Genomic DNA, 20,306 nt, shown 5'->3' on the forward strand with positions numbered 1-20,306 from the left:
ATAATTTATCGAAAAACAGTACTGGAGTAATTGTGCCGCATGCGAGTGAATTGAGCGGACCGTTTGTTAAGCCATTACCATGTGCAGGCCACAATAGCGGGCTTGTTTGCGATTTGCTTGCGAACGAACAAAACAGCAGACAAACGGGTACGCAACACACCTTTAACCGGCAATCAAACTTCAACCAAACAAGCTCTTTTACAAATATTGACAACCGGAATGTGGGTCCAATTAACAGTGCATTAAGCCTAGCGTACGAGGGGGGCAACCGTTGATTCCGGCGTGTTCCGATTTGCGATAGGCATAAATAAATGAGTCTTTTAAATTAAACGATTCCTCCTCGAATCCTTTCTTCCTTTTTCACAGGTTCATCCAGCAAGCGTACAGTTGGAAAACAATGAGCGTTCGATGTAATTAGAAGGTAAACATCGTCCAATATGGCGACCCGCAATGGAACCACGCAACCTTACGAAACTGTTTACTTTCTGTAGCGAAAAAAAAAAAGAATAGACAACTGTTCCGAGCTGAAGCTCTTAGTACACCGGAAAATCCCACACTTACGGCATGGTTATAAGAAACGGTAAACTAACCTAGCTAAGGTGATTCGTCTTTTTCCATCCTTAAACAACGCGATCTGCAACGCGTAACCGAGCGTCACCAGAAACTGAACTCTTCCGCTGTAGTGTTTGCAGTGAGTGACTAGATAGAGGGGCAAAAAAAAACCCCGGGAGGCCACTGGAAGCCATGGCACCACTTCCAACCTTGCCACCGAACGTGGCCGGACGGGAACGGAATCATCATCACCATCATCACCGTCGGCGTGCCCACGGGCTGTACTTCCATTCATCACCACCGAAGGGTAAGTTTGTTTGAAATTGAAAGAAACCATTCGTCATACTTCGTGTGAGAGGGCAATTTGTTTTTTTTTCTATCATCCTCGCCTGATGCGCATATAAAGGCGCATATTGATTGGCACGCACGATGGAGACGCCCAGTGATTTATGATCATGCCACGTGGCAGCCGGTGGCGGGTTATGATTTTTTCTTGTGAAGACTATCAACAGTTTTGGGTGTTGTCTGGGACATAAAGTTTCGCAATAGATTCTTTGTTTGCGAGGTGTGTATGTCGGATTAGTCCGGACGGCAAAGAAATGTCCAATTCCAAGTTCCTTGTTACGTCGTTAGATCTATTTGGATCAGATGGATAGACTTTTTTCTGGATCGAACAGGACTAGTTCTTACCACGTTAGATCCACGTAACGCGTTGGGACGACGGGTGTCTTCAGCTTTGCTAACAAGAAGAGTTTTTCAACTGGAGTTTTTAATTCCAAAGTTTAGGCAGCGACGATTGACCCTAATTCTTCCGACTGACCGGGCGGAAGCATATCTGAAATGCATGACCAACTTCGCTTCGCTCAGGTCGGACGGGTTAACTCCTTCCTGAGAAGCGGAACAATTATCCGTAGGACAGGCAAAAGGGAAACTTCTCCCTAATCTAAAAATCTCTATGCCATATGATTTTACTAGCACGAATCTATCACAGTGTACAAGATTTTGTAAACTGAACCCCGGATTTGAGGTCAAACCGCGTCTAATTAATCTATTTTAAATGTCACCCGCGTAGCACATGACACTTGTTGACAGTTATTACGGTTATTTCGATAACCTAGATACTTCGCGTTGAATAATCCAAACCGGCAGTTTTTCGAGACATGTTCGATCGTTTGCCGGCAAATGCGTTACTGGCGTCATCGGTTGCTACTCCCGGCTGGCAGGCTTAATAATTGATAGCGGCTCGAAAATAACACCGGTGCCTACCGAACACATTAACAGAGCAAAAAAAGATTATAAAAAAAAAACGGTGTCACACATCATGGTAAAGTGTGTCATTGCGCGCCGACATCCTGAACCAATACGGACCGGAAATAAATTACAGGTCTGATCGTACATATATCGGCTTATGGAGGAGACATGCTGACTTTAAATGTATGAAACCACCACAAGTATGCCCATGACCAGACAACGTGCTGATGACTATATAGAGTCAGACCCTTTTGTTTATTTGTTCCATATTCTGGTTGGCCGACAGTACCCAATGACTCAGACATGTTCGGCTATTTAATAATCCACTGTCACGCCAGTTTGTTTTCCACTCACTTATTACCATCTAGCTGCTACTGCTGCTGCTGCTGATGTGGATGATGATGATGATGATGGCTCTGGAGCATTCGATCAGGTTCTATTTTGTTCGAAGATGTCACCAATTTTAAGAACATCGACGTATGTATCCCTTGTGCATGTTGCTCGTCACCATATCTTCAAGGTGCCAGTAGAATACTCTACCCTTTGGGGAATGCTTTTAACCCATTTCAACGTCGTTTAAACGGAACGATTCTAACAGGAGCTCAATTAAGTTTATTACGAGTCCTTGGAAGACACACGCGCGCGCTCGTTTAAGATCTATCGGAGCTGTCTTCTGAGAGACGGTTTGAGGACAGGCTAGTTAAGTGAAGTACCTTGGCTTCTATCGAACTAGCCCTTTACATGGAGTCAAACGATAGTTTTGACCTTTCACTTGCAAGCCGTTGCTCTCGTGTCAATCATTTCGATTCACCTTTGCAACGTGTCAAAATCAAGGGCCGGTCTGCCTTTACGTCCACCCAAATAGACACACACACACACACACACACACACACACCCAATTTGTAAAAGTCATTCACATTCGAAGGTCATTAGACAGGCACTTACGCATCGGTGCTTTCGAACTGTCTTGAAAGTGTCATTCACTTTCAAAGCATGGATAGCTCAATCGCACCGGGCATGTGGATCCGGTAAATGCACCATTTACTCGTGGAACGAAAACGGCATCTCAAATTAAATGCCTAGGACAGCAGTGTCTTTGGTAATCTATTGGATAAGGGAATGATTTTGATGGATTATTTCTTCCAATCAGATTAGGGTACTAGAATGCCACTTATACCGGTTTCAAGCGACGTTGCTTTTCAATGCGAAGCAAAATGGACAGAAATGGTAGTTCCTGCAGTTCACGAGAAGTTAATAATCCGAACGACATTTGCCTGTTGTCTGTTCCCGACGTGGCGTGTGCAGTCAACCCTATGCAAATAACGATTTAACTCAAATTGTTTTCCCGTGTTGCACATGGCTCGTAGTGAATCGATAAATCATTATAGCGAGAGGAAATTAAATAGTAACGAACTGTTGACTCTACTGTCGTTACTTAACTCTAAAAGTAGGAACTCTAAATATGTGTTAAGCTCTTAAAGTAGAAGTAACATTTTATATAGCTTTGGTAGTGTAGGGTAATGATCATTGGTGCAAGTGTATTTACTACTTTGGAGCTAGATTTGAGTTTTTGGCGCGTCATTTTCGGTCGCTATCTTTCTTGGTTTTGATTAGAAGTTGACCAATGCAAACACATTTTTCAAAAAACAAAGGCCAAATATTAACAAGCTTAGCATATCCAGGATGATCTTAGATCGATCGTAAAAAATACGTTTGGACTTAAAAACGAGCTTATTAGCATATGAGGTGCAAACGTCATGAATGAATAATAACAAACTTCAAATGGATCGTTTATTACGGTGTGTGAACTCCTTGACTCTAAGTAGTATCAGTTAAATACAAGCCAGAATTATTTATTCATTACAATTACAATTATTTACTCATTGAGATGATCTGTTCTGGCTGCCCGGTAGCAGAAGACTGCTGCATCGACCTCCAGGAGAACCTCCCGTTGGATGTTTGTCCCGCGATACCATGCTGAGTGTGACATTCCTGGACTATCCGATTGTACGCTAATACTCTGGAGTGACGTTAGTTATCACACAGAGTTTCGCGAAACTGTGAATCCTAAGAAATTCCTTCATCTCTAAATATTCCATTTTGTTTGTATTGGCCCTGGAAATATGCTGTTTATTATCAAACAAGGAGATTTCTAGATGTAGGAAAAACGTATTAAGTTGACGTCTGAAAGTATGCAACTTATGTTTTTTTGTTTTAGGCTTTGACAATCATGGATCTCTTGAGATGCCGTTTTGGAAGATTTCACTCTAGGTTTTCGTAAAAAGAATACGATGTGCATAGCTCCTGGTGGTGATATGTCTCTAGATAGTAAATTCATTTAGAACTTCATCTAGTCTGCACCTTAGGCAATCACTTGTTAGTGATTTGCACACAGAACAGTCTTCGATCGTTCACACTTACTTCAGCTGGCTTAAAAATCAATTCCATTCGCGAAACGATTCCTCCCCGTATCGCTCTTTAATCGGATTGATTTCACACGCGCGATACATCTCCAGCCAACAGCTAACCTTGCACGTACCCTTTCCAGGACGTATCTGTGCGTATCTGCAGTCACGCCATGCCTCTTCACAATTCTGCACGCCCAACACCTCGCAATGTGGGACGCTCAACTAGACCAGCAATAAACCGTTACAGCCGAATCAAACAATCGAACGTTAATCGACGTGAGCCGGCAAGGACAAAGCACCGCTTTGTACCGCTGAGTGTTACTCATTTTCGTGCACGGTAAAGTGCTGGTGTACACACACAAACCCAAACGTGTCCTATGTACAGCCCACATGAAGATGACACGCGGAATGCAACCATATCCGAGGCAGGTTCAAAGTAGTGGTGCGGGAGGCAAGCCACGAAGCCGAACGACAAAAAAAAGAAGAATTGAAAGCTCCACGAATAAATTATATCTTTTGGGGAAATCAATTTCCAATCTATCAACCACGAGTGGGTGCCGTGGAGGGTGTGGTGTGGCACGGATGGAGGAAATAGATTCTTACGCCTCTCACGCGTCCGTGTAATAATGGTTGACGCCTTTGGCTTTGTTTTCTTTTTTTTTGGGCCCCCACTAGTGGCAGGCAGACGTTACATGGCCATGCTCGGCAATGGTACGTCCCAGTCTTATTCTGTCCGTTGTCGGTTCCTGACGTTGGAGCAGTTTGACCTGCCTGCTAGTGAAAGTACACTTGAAAGTTAGTCCTTACTGAGGCACCAACTGGTAGTAGGCGCGTGGCGGAATAGTCCGTTCAAGGTGGCAAACACCTTGAACCACCAATGTGTGGCAATAAGAAACTATAAAATTTAACCATCTATCCATCGATTCTGTCAGAACAGCTTGCTGTCCTGTGTGAAGAAGTTTTACTTTCTAGTAGGGTCTGGCTTGCACCGTACAGACCACGGTTGTTTTGTCGCTTGTACTTCATACGTGTGTCATGTGTTTTCGGTTCTCATGACCTATTTGTTACTACATGTTTGCTACTCAATTGCGCCACGCATAACACCCATGTTGCGCTGGCGGGGATGATTAAATGCTTGTGCATGTGGATGTGTGCGTGTGTTGATGTGTGAGTGGGCTCGTTTGGAGTTTTAAAAGGAATTTACCGAGCAAGAAAATCGTATTTGCACTCATTCCACCGTCGAAAGTGAGTGAACACCGAAGGGCCATCGTGTTGATGAGTGTGTAACCTTATTGACAACGGAAAGTTGTTTGTGCTGTACATAATTGGTGAATTATTGATAACTTGTACAAACTGGAACACGGAGAAAGTTTTTTCTTTTTCGACTCCACTGCACAGTGACGAGAATATGTGAAAAGTGTTTTAATACTGTTAGCTTTTGCTGTTTGGCCAGAACAATTATTTTGGAGCTTCATTCTATAACAATTGGCCAACAAAAACGGTAAGATCACGTTGCAGCCTTAAGGGTCTTGTGAGAAGAAGAAAGTGGTTCGAGGATCATTTCTGCAAGGTTAATTAAATCGGTATAGTATGGTAAAATATTTTGGAATATGACCGCCTCGAGAAGCTGTCAGTTAAATTGAGACGGATTGCAATTTGACTTTGAAAATGAGTTATCAACGCCTAAAAGTATGCATTTATTTCTGACAGACGGTGCTGGTAATGATCTTTGGGAGGCAATTTTTTTTATAAAGACATATTTATCATGCTTTTGGAATATTTTTTTATGTTGCGATTATGATGAAAATATCCGGTAGAAATTAAAATTTTTCCAAACCTAAAAGAAAACTAATATAAATTGACTTATTCGGTATCTTGCATACCTTTAGGCGTCGCCTAATGAATACCGTGCTTATATTATCCCAATTACTTCGCTTTCTTCTACAACTGCAGTACTCCAAATGAACAACCATTTAGCAGCAAAGGACAACGATTACAGGAGCAGAGACGGTAAGTTCACTTCTTCTTCCCAGCGACACGCAATTCAACCGATCGATCGATACCATTTCCTAATTTCATATATTTCGGATCGTTCCATTATCGGCCCATTCGTTTCGATAGCGATCAAACCGTCCAACATTCGAATATGGTTGCACCACAAGCAGATGTCCAAGCTGGCGAAAGTGCTCTGGGCAGGTCAGGGTATGCGGCTCCGGACGGAAACTTCACACCATCCGCGCATGAAGCGATTCCTTGAGTGTGTTCCGCACGTCATGGTACGGATGAAAGGATGGCGAAGATGAGCTCACACCATACCGAAACGTGTTTAATCGAACCTCTACTTACCACAGGGCGTAATTAAAGACATTCATCAGGCCGTAATAGACAACGATCTGGATGTGTTGAAGGAAAAAACAGCTCCTCCGGCACCGAGAGTTATACTCACCAGTAAGGATGCGAACGGTTTGACACCCCTGCATAAGGCCGCCGGCTTAGCACACACACAGATCGTCGAATACATTCTGTCCGTGTGGCCGAGCCTGTCGTCGGATGAGGATCACACCGGCAAAACACCGCTCCATTGGGCGGCCAGCGCGAAAAACAACGCGCGTAGCTTTAATCTGCTCGTGCAGGCTGGTGCAGACGAAACGGCACTGGACGATGTGAGTTTAACACTTTTCGAAACATTAAATGCTTTCTTTACGATAGCAAACTTTGGTGCTTTTCTTTCCCACCAGCGCAACAAAGCAGCTGAACACTACAAGAACAAACCGAGCGATATAGATCGATCGTTGCTGTCCGTCATCCCGGAAGCGCCCCGAATATCGCAGCAAGGTTTCCCGGCTTATTTCGATTGGGCCATGTTTACGCTCCCGGACGATTCCGATGAGGTAGCTTACGGTGTGTTGCAGGCTTTCTCTTCTGTCCGATTTCTTATCCCAAACCGAAACGAAACATCACTGCTCACGCCTGCCCCACTCATTCGAATCTGCTCTACTCCAACCCACCTGCTGGGGCTGGAAATGGATCCTTGTGGGGTGGGGGTGTTGATGGATGTTTTTCTTGTTTTTTTTTCTTCTTCTTCCTTTTCTACTGCCATTCTTCGGTTGATTCAACGCACCCTTGCATCGCATGCTCGCAGGGTTCACAGCCAACGCGAATGAAACCGTTTCTTTCGCAGAATAATCTACTGGATGCGGAAACACCGGAGGATGGTGTCGGGGTGGCCGACACGGTCAGCAAATCGAAATCGGTTCACAATCTCACGAACGGTGTGCTGACCGAGCTGGGCCGAGAGGAGCGGCAAACTAACGGTGTGGAGAGGTATCTATGCGAAAAGAGTCAATCAGCTCCAGTGGTGGAGAAATTGAACATCTATTACTCTTTACTATTCAGCACGGACAAACCCCAAGTTGAGGAGGACGAGGCAGTAGACGACACACAGAAGGAGGCAGATGAGGAGCAGGATGTGGCGCAGTCCGAAAAGGAGGACAATCGTGAAGAACCAACGGACGAACAGGTAACGGTTTGGCTTCGTGAAACATTCCGAAGCTGGTTTGGATCGTTTCTTTGTCCTTTGTTTTTCCTATGTTTCTATGATTCACCAACCCGGTTGTGTTTTTTCTTTGGCAAGTGGCGATCGGCTTTTCTATACTTTTCATCAACCACTAACAATTGTGACGGTTATGGGTATTTTAAACCGTGTGTGATGATTGTGTTCCATTTTAAATCGTTCTAGCTTCTAAAATGTCTCATAGGGACAAAAGGGACCTTTTGTCAGTCATTATTCCTATCTCCGTTACAAGTGTTGTTGAAAAGGATGAGAGTGAAGAATAATTTTCAGAGTTAGTTTTATTCAATCTGCTGCTTCATTACAACATACAGCGTAAAAAAATAATGCTTTGTTAAACTTAATTGTTTAAAGAAATATAAAAATTGCATACTTTTAGGTATTATACGCTCCTACTTAGGCTGCAGTCACTGCTCGGTCCTACGATTTTTGATTGTACAATCTTGTATCGAATTTGACAGATACTGGTCGTGCAACCAAAACAATTCATCTGTCAAATCCCATACAAAATTTGAAATAACCAGTACCAGTAAAAATCGTACTACTGAGCAGTGAATCCAGCCTAAAACACATTTAAAAAACTTTGGTAAGGCTCGAGAAGCCCTCTCGTGATTAAATATGTTCGTCACTCTGCGAAAAAATACGAAAATGTATGCATAACGCAGTACATGCCGCTAGGTTTCCTCAGTGTGTTTTCAGTGTGATCAAAATCTAATATATTAATTGCTAGAAAAAGGCTTAAATTTGAACTCAAACCGACTCTTTCCCCTCTCGCGAACACTAGTTTTAACCTCAGGGTGTTGCTGCTCATTCTCGGTTGGCCAACGGTCCTTCAATCTTCTTTTAGCAATAGGAACATATGTATTTCGATACGCCTATTACTATTTCTGATCAATACTACGATTTCTCTCTCTCTCTATCTTCTTGGCTTAACGACCTTCTAAGGTCTCGCAGGTAATCGTATGGCTTATTAGACTTGCCGATTCCACGTAGTTGGATAGTCACTCCTTATTGCTAGGGGGCGGTCCGGATGGGATTTGAACCCCGGTCCTGCAGTGTAAAGACAGGCGCCGCCCTATTAAGTTTCCGTGGGAATGAATTTCATTTTCTGATGGCTGTTCCTGCATTCTACAGAATGGCTGCAAAAATGGTCAAACCAATGCCAAAAGCCACTGTTACTTAACTGATTTGTTTTTTTTCTAAATATAGCAATTTGTAAGGAATTTTGTAGCTCAATTAAAAACTTCAACATGGTTAGTTCCTGTCAAGAACTGTTTCATGGCCGTGAAGAAGCATTTAATATTTTTAGATATCTATTTCAATTCCAGCAGCTCTATTAGAAGCAGAAAACATATCTTTGTTTAAACTCTTTAATGTATCTCTTGCTAAAACTCTCCTGCCATAAAAGGAATGTCTTAAATATTGTCTTAATTGTCTTCAAATTAAATTACATAACTTTTGATACAGAATGAATGTATATTGCCGAAGATTAAAAATTAGCAGTACAATCCTATAATTATTTACAAAATAAAATCTGACTATTATTGTTTTATACTGTGCAAACTCAATAGAATAAAACGTACACAAATTTTATAGAAACTTCATCCAATTAGTGCTATGAATGAAACCAATCTGTCAAGTCTCGTTTAGTTTCACTGGCGCTTAGATATGCTGCAATAGATGATGTTAGAATGTTTTAGCAACTGTTTTAGTATCCTTGCGAGGAGCGTGACTTAGGCTGTACATGTGCCAACCATCACCACATCAACTACAGCATAAAACACCAACGAACGGCAGAAGATAAAACCAAAACAGTACTGGTGCGGAACTAGCGGTCTCGGTGTAAGCGTGTCTGTTGCACCATTTTGTTTTCCTAGTAAAATCTTTACTACTTTCCCTCTTGCTCTCTATCTATCTGTTTGTGTAATATTTCTTCGATTCTCTCTCTCTCTCTCCTAACCGTAGTTTGTATGTATGAATGTGCGCATATGTTGTGGGTCTTACATATTTGTTCTGAACTGTACATATTGGTATAAATGTCGGAATGGCTAGGAACAAATAGTGTGTCAATTTGTCTACTCCACAGGACGGGACGGTAGTGGAGCATGATGAAGAAATTAGTATTCCAACGGAAGCGGCAGAAACTGATGCACCGGATGTATCGAACGAACAGGTAGACCGGGACGGTGATGATCAAACGCAAGAAACACAACAAACCGAATCGGATGTCGCCGATATCGCTGAAGGGTTGTCTGAAAATAATGACGACCAGCTAGCACCCGAACCGAATGCAACGGATACGGCTGAAGTAAACGAAAATGGCCATTCGGATGAACCGGAAGTCGAACAAGATGCAAGCCGTAACTCGTCCGCTAGAGAAGCTACAGCTGGTAGTGCTAAAAGCAACGAGTTAGACAAAACATCTGACACGGAAATCGAAAAGGATGTCGACTCTTCACCAGTCGCGGGTGAAGAAGCGGAAGTGTCAAAGGACAGTCTGGAACAGGTTGTAGCAAAAGATGAAGAAATCGAACAGGATAGTCTCGGCAAGGATTTGGAACCGGAAGAGCATGTTACGGATGGTGATCGTGAGCCTTCTGCTGCATCCGATAAAGGATCGATTAAAACCACGAGCTCTCAGCCCGGTTCAAGAGCAACCACAGGGAAGAGTATTAAATCGACCATGCTTGCCGTAGAACAGCAAACTGATTTAGAGGAGCACACTAGTAGAAAATCTTCTGCTGCAGTTGTCTCGAACGGATTGGCACCATCACATGGAGTAGAAGAAAACTCTGAGCCGGAAGGTACGCCAGAAAATCGCTATGAGCTAGCATCCGCTCGAAGTGGACGCCATCGAACGTATCCAAACTCGGCGAAGGAATCGATCACGTCACCATCGCGTCCACCAAGCGGTACCGATGCGCCAGTAGAATCCATATCACGGGTGGCATCGTCAACGCTCACCACAGCCCGTACATCGGGCAATTCATCTACCAAAAATCGGAAAGCATCTATCGGTTCACGGAAATCGATCAGCTCGAAAACGGAAAACGGTGTTGAAGACGATGGTGACGATTCGGAAACAAACGATGATTCAAATAATGCAGATGTGCAGATCGCTAGTTACCGTACGCCCGATGAGGTATAGATAAACTTTGTCCTTTGAAATTTGACGAACCACATCCGCTGCACGGATGTCGGACACTATTTGTACTTTTGGAAGTGAGGCAACTCCAGACAATGGATTGTCCCATGTTCTTTTTGTTTGTGTAGTGTAATAGTAATTGTAATTGGTAATGAATGAGCATAGCGTACAGTTGACAACAGATGGCTCTACTTTTTCGGAATTTTGGCACAAAATTGGGAAAAGGAAAATCAATCCTAGAGCAAAACCGATCATGTGGACTATGTGTTGTTTGCTGGTTTGAGTCATAATTTAGCCAGATGCATTGGAGATGTGGTGGAACATGATCGACACTTTCTAAAATTAAAGCAAAACTAACAAATGTATGGCTTCTGCCATCTACCATCACAAGTATCAAGCGCATTAACCTGTCCATCGTCCATCAAGTAGAATTTCTATCCTTAAAAACAAGTACAAATCAATAGACAGTATCAATAGAAATCATTGATTCAAGCGATCCTCGCCTAGGTTTTGCCTTCACATTTGTTTCCTTTCTATCGTTAAGACATAAACCCAAAACTAAGGTCCTGATGATCGCATTCACGATTATGCGAACGTGTGAACGTTTGTATGTGTGCGTGTTTGTATGTAATTGTGTATGTGCGTGTGGGAGAGAAAGTCGTGTCCATTTTCTTAAACAACAATACAAAAATCCAAAACACGCCAGCACTTCTAGTAGGCTTATTAAACAGCAACGCACACACGCACACACACATGTACTAGTGCGCTTAACTACTTGCTGGTAGCTCTTAGTAGTTCTTTACTGTGCCTTTGTAAAACACTGTTGACGTTTGTGAAGGGTTGTAGTAGTAACATTAACAAGCTTGTTTAGTGGACGTACAACACGGAAACAGATCAAAATTCAAAATCCGTATGAAACTGGAAAAGTATTGTAAGCATTTTCTGAAGCTGAATCTGTACTACGTCAAAGCTCACTGACACGGGGCGGACACACTGTGATCGATCTGCTAATCGCGCGAGAGAGAGAACAAAAAAAAGGAATTGAAGGACCTTCAGTAGGACAGACTTTAATGCGTAAAAAGGCCCAAAAGTGTGCAAGAGTGGGAGCAAATGTTCGTTTAACTACATTTTACACTGTTTTGTATGCGTGTTTTGTTGTCGATGTTGGTTTTACTCAAATATAGTACCAAGCATTTCATGTAACACTTGTCTTGTTCTTGTTAATTTTTTTGTTCTACTTATTTCGTTCGCATTTCACCTTTTGCTGATGGCTACAAGTAGTGCTGTTGTTTCTTTGCTCGTTTGAGGAACCTCTATACCTATCGTGTGTTGTTTTGCAACACTGCGTTCTCTTTGCTGATGCATCCCATGTTTGCGTTACTATCTATCTTATGCGTTACAGTGCGATGGTGAACAGGGTTCTCGTTGCGCGTACTATACAGACGGCTCTTGCTCATTACTAATGCTGGAATGGTATTGTTCTTTTACTTTCTTTTGCATCCTTTTTTGCGTTACTGTAAACTGTGTTAACTGAGGAACGATTTCATACTACTGATCACTAATGTGATGCGAATAGAAATCGACTACAACGCGTATCGAAAGTGCTGCGAGCGACCGGCAAAAGCATTCTCCCAATCAACCAAAATCAGCACAAAAAATGGTGGATGAAAAATCGATTGAACAACAGACAGAACCATCCAACGCAGCAGACACAACAACGCAACCGAGCGCAGAAACGGTCCCGCTAGCATCAGCCAATGGTGCGGAACTTTCTAGCCAGGTGCTGGAAATAGAAGGCACAGTACAAGGCGAACCAGATCAAGGACAGCTCCAGTCACAGAACGAACAGCCAGTAGAACTTAACGAGCAGCCGAACGTAATACTTTAATCTGTATGGTGTCCATCTATGTAGTCTAAGCGTACCGTTAAGTGTCCTGTTTCGTAGTAGCCTTACAGCTGTCTGTCGCATGTACAACTGCTTTCCGTTTAGTTTTCGTTTATCTGTTTCTGTTGCACTTAGCAATTTGCTACAAAGAAACTCGCTTTCCGTTTGACGTTTGTTGCACTGAAACGATCTTCAACACAACTCAATTATTTACGTATCGTATCGATCGTCCTAGATTCGTGTTCGGTGTTTTGTGTGTTGGTCAGCTAGTGTCCATGTTGATATGAGGTTTAATTCTTGATCCCCCTTGCTGGTATTCTCGTTATTTGCTCTTATCTTTTGCACAACAGATACAGCAAACAGTGCAGGACGCTATTGATGCTGCAGATTTGGAGCAGCTTGCTGCGATTGTGCTGAATGGCGAGGGTAAGCAGTTGATTGGACGCAAATCGGAGCAGTCGGAAATACAGGCCTTCCTGGACAATGTTCCGGCGTACATGGTGAGAGCTTTTGAATGATGAATTCTCTATTTAAACATATGTTATGGGATTGGAATAGAGTGTGAACGGCGGTGGTTCACTACTTATTAGATTTTTGAGCGAGAAGCGCCTAAAAGTATGCCACATTGTGTTTTTCATACGTCGTTGGCTCTAAAATTTGGTCTCAATGTATATGCTGACCAGACGTAGCCTATTTAACGGGACAGTCGAGTTTATTTTTAAACCAAAAGTTGATATCCCGTCGTATCCATGAAAATTCCCAATTCATCCCTTATTTTGATGAATTTTATTTTAATTATCCATTTGAGTTTCGCAACAGGCAACTATAGGTCATAAAAATTCAACTAGCTGTGATCGAGGAGAATCGAAAGAAGTTATTTTTGATCAATGACTGATCAATGACTGGACTGGACAACCTGAAACTATTCTTCAGCCCGAGCCAAATGTGAAGCAATAGTGACCATTGAGGCTCTTTTGGTCGAAACAATGAAAGCAATGATGATAGCCAGACAACTTTTTAATATTGAGTGCGAAAAGCTAAATGAAAAAAATTCCAACCATAAATGAAAAATTCATTCCTTTGTTTTGGGTCAGAGCTACAAACTTTTGACTTTAAGAAAAAAATTAGTGCTTCTCAGTCAGTAATTGATGTCGTAAGGACAGATTTTTATGAGCGTTATCAAAAATTGGGGTCTTCAAAACGAAAATTCAACACATATGGCAGCAAACGGTTGTATCGGACTGACCGAAAAAACCAATACTAACGCTGTATTCTACCTCAAACATTAGTCTTTGAGTAAAAATCCACATGTGGCTCAGGAAAATAAAAAAACTAATAATTGCATACTTTTAGGCGTTCCTAACCATAAACGAAATATTGGAAAGAGATTAAAATTCTTCCTGAACAATATTTAAGCAGTTTTTATGAAATTATAACATTATAACAACATTCCCTTACACAACAACATTTCGTATAGAAGTAAATAACACAAAAACTCCCATTTGTTATTAGATTCAAAGCGTCTTTTTTATCTTAAAATTCATATCTATCTCTCCCAAACTATAGTACACCAAAATTTTTGATTTAATATTCCCTAATGGACATTTAATTAGCTCCATCTCATTAGCGATTGTACTGTTGCTATCCATTTCTCTCCCTTCGGTACCCGATAACGCACGTGTCGCTCCACTTTTCGCAGGGTAAAATACGGCGCGTTCATCTGGCAGCACGCGAGGGTAGCCTGCGTGATTTACAGTCGGCACTGGACAGACGTAAATTTGCCACGGCAAAGGATGAGGTCTCACCGCACGGCGCAACACCCCTCCATGTGGCGACAATATTCGGTCATGCAGGTACGGCCATCTTGTTTGTTCCTCTACTTTAGACCGTCTAAAATCATCTCACACTCTACGCGTTTCGGTTGATCGATACCGATACCTAACCTTTCCAGCCATACATGGTAACGTAATGAGCGGCAAAATGGCCTTAAGTGTCACGTGCACCCTGTAATCGTTGTCTGTTCGATTGCTTATCGATTGTTTTACATTGCGGGTTCCGTTTTGCCGTTGACAAATCAACTCGTAGGGTGGTCGTTTTCACGCGATGCATACCTAACGAAGCTGGCGCAGGACACGACACGTTAGCGTGTCTTTTGTGTCATAATTTTATACTCATCCCCGTCCTTCGGTGCTGTTGTGCGGTGGAACAGCGAGATCCTATTTTACCACCTTCGGGTGTAAGCGTAAGAAAATGGTCTTCATTTGTGGCCATCGGTTCGTCCGGCTAGCATGGCGTACGCGGACAGGAACGTCTCTTCACCCATCGATATTAATGGTCTCGATTGGCTTGTCGGCTAATTATGGGATAAAAGTACTCATTTGTTTCGGGGCTCTGCTTACAGGCATTGTGCGATATCTGGCTGGTCGCTTCCCGGAAACACTCAGTGCGACGGATGACGATGGACGAACGCCACTACACTATGCGGCCACGCTGAAGGACAACGGTCACTTTTACAATCTTCTAACACATCTCGGAGCCAACCCGAAGGTGGAGGATAATGTAAGTAATGCTGTGGTTGCGTTTAATCATTCACAACACTACAAGCTAAACTTTTCGCGAGCGAGACTACCAACAGTGGGACTATGCATGTGAATTATACGTCCCACTTCAAAATCAACATTTACCAGCCAGAAACATACTGCAACCCTTCAAAGGGTAAACGATGCAGTAGAATGCCGATGAAAATGTGCATGAAATATGCAGTTCCGCATCGAGAATTCTATCGATCGATTTGCATCGAATGCAGAGAGAACACCGATCGATTCAATTGCCTAGCAAAAAGTGACAATGGGTGAATGCTTCTAACGGTCACTTTCATTCCATCCCGATCAGCTCAACCATTCGGCCGAATACTATCTGGGTCACGTGCAGTCCCAGGGCATCCTTTCCCATCGACAACTGTTGCGCGACTATGGTGCCAAGGAGGAACTCGCCGATGAGATGCTGAACGATCAAGGTAAGGTGAAACGGAACGAAATGGTGGTAAAGGTGGTAAGAAAAAGAATGTCCCACGCGTAATGTGTTACCGTGTTTAGTGTTTTGCGTCGGTTTTGGAAACAAACAAACGAGAGGAAGGACAAAAAACCACGATGCTCCATTTCCAGCTGTGCCAGTGTCCTAATCGTCTATTTTCTCATTGTATGTGCGCCATTGTGAAAGTTATAAATGATTTTGCTTGTTTTGAATAGTGTATTGCGTAAGATAGGCAGTGTTTTTGGGGTTTTGGTTTTCTTTTACAGTATGGCCCATAAAAAAATACGGAAATCTGTATACTACTTTATAAGATCATACTCAGTTGGATTAATGCAGAGCATCAGTAGTATATGGAAATGTTGATTCAAACTTCGGTGTGGCCATCGCTATTTTTTATCACTTTCTTCAGGCGTGATCGGAATCGGAACCTTCTGAACGCATGAATCAGACATCGAGTTCCATGCTTTTATAATGGAAGCTTTCATGGCGTCGGCACTGGTGTGAGATTTAACACAGGCTTTTGCCATATTTTGACCATAAAAACCATGTTATTCTTCAACTACTCTAGAGCCATTTTGGAGGCGTGACACGACCCTCCGTCGTGTTGATGACCAGTTGGTGCTCATCGAGGTTCTCTTTGATCCAAGGAAAGATCTTCTCCTTCAAAATGCCCAAATAGATATATATATATTCACTGGATGTTTGGTGATGAACTTAAACTTTACCTTCTCTGGAACATCCTCAAACTTCTGCGACGAAATTAACATGCGTGATCGTTTTCAGCCGTAAAGCCATTGATCCGGTCCGTTATAAGGTGGTGTTTTACTCCTGCCCTTCACTTTGAAATTAAGTGAAATTTGACCTATTGGTGCATTGAAGTTTTGGAGATATTGCCCTCTTTTGCAAACTGTCGAAAAGATCACACGGATCTAACCACCCTTGAAGTTCGAGCCGACCGTACACGTTCACTTCATAGCTTCATGGCATGCTCACCATCGAGAATAATATGATTCATGCGGTATACGGTGGCCACATGGCACCACACCGCCTCAGCTATTTGTTTTGTTGATTTTCCCACGCGGATCATACTGAACATGGCTTGCTTCACGTTCATTGTTGGCTGCTTATGAATTAAATGTCACTAATCACTAATGTCACTAAATGTCACTTTTACATTTTTTGGCAGTTACAACTCCTGTGGTTATACATTCAAAAACTAACTTTGAAATTATTCGCATTGTTTTACGGGCCATACTGTAAGTATATGTTTGAAATCATGTATCAGGTGCAATGTTTTAAGAGCAAAATGACGGGTACAAATGGCGACAAAAGGCGCCTGAAGTTATGCAAAACTACTTTGACGATTGCGATTTGTAAAAAAAGGTGACGAAAGTAAAGAATTGCTTTTAATTCTGGACGAACAATCTAGCCATATTGCTGAAAAAAATGTTATTAATCAAGTCAAGACAAGATTACCCGAATAGACAGAGGACAGTGACCGGCAATAAAATAATACCGCCAGCAATTCCACATCAGGTAACAATGAGTATGCCAAATTTTAACGAATCTTCTTTTAATTTTGTGTAAAATTTAGTTAAACTATTTGAAAACTTGTTCCTTCCATTGGATGAATCATGAAATCGATTGTTAGTAGTTATTTTCGATTCTGATAAAAATATGACTGAAAAATAGTAAACCATCGAACAAAACCATTCATCAATTTCAAAACTCATTGCTTTAAAATTTTATAATAAGAAGAGATACGAACTTCTTTTCTTTTATCAACTATAACATTAAACAGGTGTTGAACTCGTTTATGGGTTGAACAATTTTTGAACATATTTCTAGCTTTTTTTAATTATTGTAAAATCACACATATGGAACACAATCATTGATGGAGGACAAAAACAAAGATGCTAACAAACAACGATGGCGATCTCTGTATGCCCAAACAGATTGATACACTTTAGTCAGCTGCAATAAAAGAAGCAATAACGGTTATCAAAAGCTGTAGGCTTTAACCTTCCTTTCTCTAAAAGCCAAAAAGTATAAGCTCATACATACATGGAAACCCGTAGTAAAAGTTCATCAATGTAACAAAACTTTTATCAATCAGTGGCGGTCGCGAGCTTTGTATAAAGTGTTTCGCAGAGGGGGGAGACATTCTCAAGGGTGCCTCGTCCAATAAGACAATCGACCAAGAGTGGCTTCATTGTTTCCACTTTGCGTCTCTAAAAGGTTGTTAACGATTCATAATTTCAAAAGCGAAATATTGGACTGAATTGTATGACATACGTCGAAACCAAATGTAGAGCAGCGTTGATTCAAATGCTGTGTCATTTCAATTTATTGCATACCTTCAGGCGCTTTTAAGTTACATCTAACTTCAAAAAGATTTAATCTTTAAATATTCAGTGCATTAAGCGATAGTTCAAAGGCTGTATCCATTGACACGTTTTTGTTTGTGTTATTTTTTTCATTAAATTCCCCATAATAACTCACGATGGCGCACCATAAACCCTTAGTTTCGATCCCTTTGCACAGTATGCGTGTAACTGCAGTGCAAACAGCGGTAGACAATTTTGGAACGTTGGTTTTGCTTTTTGAACATTCATGTCATTTTACTTTTCCCATTGATCCCAATCATTGACAAATGATAGTTTCTGCTTCGAATGGTACACGCAGCAAAACAAAACATCTAAACTGAACCTATAAAGCATGAGACTTCCATAATGAAACCTTGCCTGTTTGACGATAAACTTAAATCCTGTTCAATCCAACGCATCCTACCCGATGGAACAGTTCCAGACGATCTTCACAGTGCCCGCCGTCCGTTGGACGATGTCGACACGCTGACGACACTCGAACGATGCTTCAAAATAATCCACGAACCCATCGACGATCTAGTGAAAGCGGTCGGTCTACCCACCAACAGTGTCCCCGGCAGTGCATCGTCTCTTCGCATCCTGATCACCTCGTACCTGGCGCGCTTTCTAAAGCGCAGTGTATTCGATAAGGTGAAAAAGCGACAAACACGGCTGGATCACAATCTGTTCGACGTGATATGGCCGGCGATGAAGAAGGCGACCAAAGAGAAGCGGATGGATGAGGATCTGAACGTTGGTATCGTCATACCGGACTACGATGTGTTCGTCGTGTTCCAGGAGTTTCTGGTACCACTGATAAAGGACGTTCACTGTATGGAGGCGACCCAACCATTTATGCCACACCCGGCGATCCAATACTTTCCGCGCTATGCAATAAACGATCAACAGGCAGAAACAGGAGCTACCTCAGCAACTAGCAACAATGGTAACATACTGCGTGAAAACCCCGACAGTATACAGCTAAACCTGGATACGTCGGGAAAGTACATTACCGGATGTGTTATCGAGTGTGCCCGCAATCTGGACGCGTACGAGTTTCCGCTCAATCTAGGTATCGCTCAGCTGGAGCAGGTTGAGCGTGTTATTACCGCGAGGGTACTATCAATGGATTTTGTGCGTGCCATCGGTGAGACGGAACTCGGCACGTACTACAGCATGAATGAAATCTTGGAAAACCCGTCCGAAATTCGTACTATCCTCGCTACAAATGGACTGCTCATAGCGTTGCTGGATCATACCGATCCGTACCAAACGGCCGAATCAATCGCCATTAATGGACGGTACTGGCCGTACGGTCGTGGTGTGTACGTCAGTGTCGACGGTGATTTGGTGGTGTGGGTCAACGCACAGGATCATCTGAGGCTACTGTGCTGTACGGAAAGTAAGGACCCAGCGTCGATTGGGGCAGCGTACTCGAAGGTAGGGCGTGCCATGAACTACCTCGAAGAGTGGATCCAGTTCAAGCATAGTTACTTCCTTGGCAATCTTCTATCAAGGCCATCATTCCTTGGCACCGGTCTAAAGTTTACCCTAACGCTTGTACTGCCCCATCTTCGCAAGGAACAGGAAAATCTGCGCCATCTGTGCGTTGTACGCGGTTTGCATCTTCTAACCGATGATGGACACCCCTCGGTGCGAATGTGCAACATGCGCAGTCTCGCCCAAACCGAGTGGCAACTGTTTCAGGATTTTAGCAGCGCCATTACGAACGTCGTCGCACTCGAGAAGGAGCTATCAATGTCGAACTCGCTACACATCGCTGCAACGCTATTAAGGATATTTCGTAAGAAGAAGCATAGCCTGGCTGCGGAGGGTTCCGCACAGCAAAACTGATCGTTCCCGCACATGGCAAGAATGATCCCGAACACTGTCCGTGTACCGACAGCGTAGCCACGTGACGAGCAGTTTGTACCTATTTTGGGTTGCCTTGTTGTTACTCGCGCAACTAGTGTGCTTTGATGGCGCATTAGTGCCCGCCGAGTCGTAGTATGTACTCTAGTGTTTCCTGTTGTGGTGGTAGTGGTGGCTGTGGTAGTTGTAATTGTTTAACCATCATTTAATGTCCCCGTGTGCG

General features: G+C 42.7%; 3 protein-coding genes across 4 annotated transcripts in view; 1 reads left to right on the top strand and 2 right to left on the bottom strand.

The window, feature by feature from the left end:
- The window catches only part of LOC126564152 (protein PALS2), a 536,462-nt gene extending 535,560 nt beyond the window's left edge, over positions 1–902 (bottom strand). The window contains exon 1 of the mRNA XM_050221103.1: positions 899–902. The gene's annotated coding sequence lies outside the window, so the exon portion shown is untranslated. The remainder of the gene's footprint in view (positions 1–898) is intronic.
- The window catches only part of LOC126564707 (homogentisate 1,2-dioxygenase), a 650,355-nt gene that overhangs the window by 434,400 nt on the left and 195,649 nt on the right, over positions 1–20,306 (bottom strand). The window lies entirely within an intron of this gene.
- LOC126560386 (uncharacterized) lies at positions 745–20,138 on the top strand. The gene is made up of 14 exons (XM_050216346.1): positions 745–859; positions 6,165–6,221; positions 6,333–6,487; positions 6,563–6,874; positions 6,950–7,102; positions 7,354–7,535; positions 7,608–7,731; positions 9,869–10,924; positions 12,504–12,803; positions 13,163–13,312; positions 14,512–14,665; positions 15,214–15,371; positions 15,705–15,828; positions 18,648–20,138. The coding sequence occupies exons 1-14, from the start codon at positions 745–747 to the stop codon at positions 20,063–20,065; spliced, it is 4,458 nt and encodes a 1,485-aa protein (XP_050072303.1). The 3' UTR covers positions 20,066–20,138.

The sequence above is a fragment of the Anopheles maculipalpis genome, chromosome 3RL (genome assembly GCF_943734695.1).
Source record: "Anopheles maculipalpis chromosome 3RL, idAnoMacuDA_375_x, whole genome shotgun sequence".
Taxonomy (NCBI): Eukaryota; Metazoa; Arthropoda; class Insecta; order Diptera; family Culicidae; genus Anopheles; species Anopheles maculipalpis.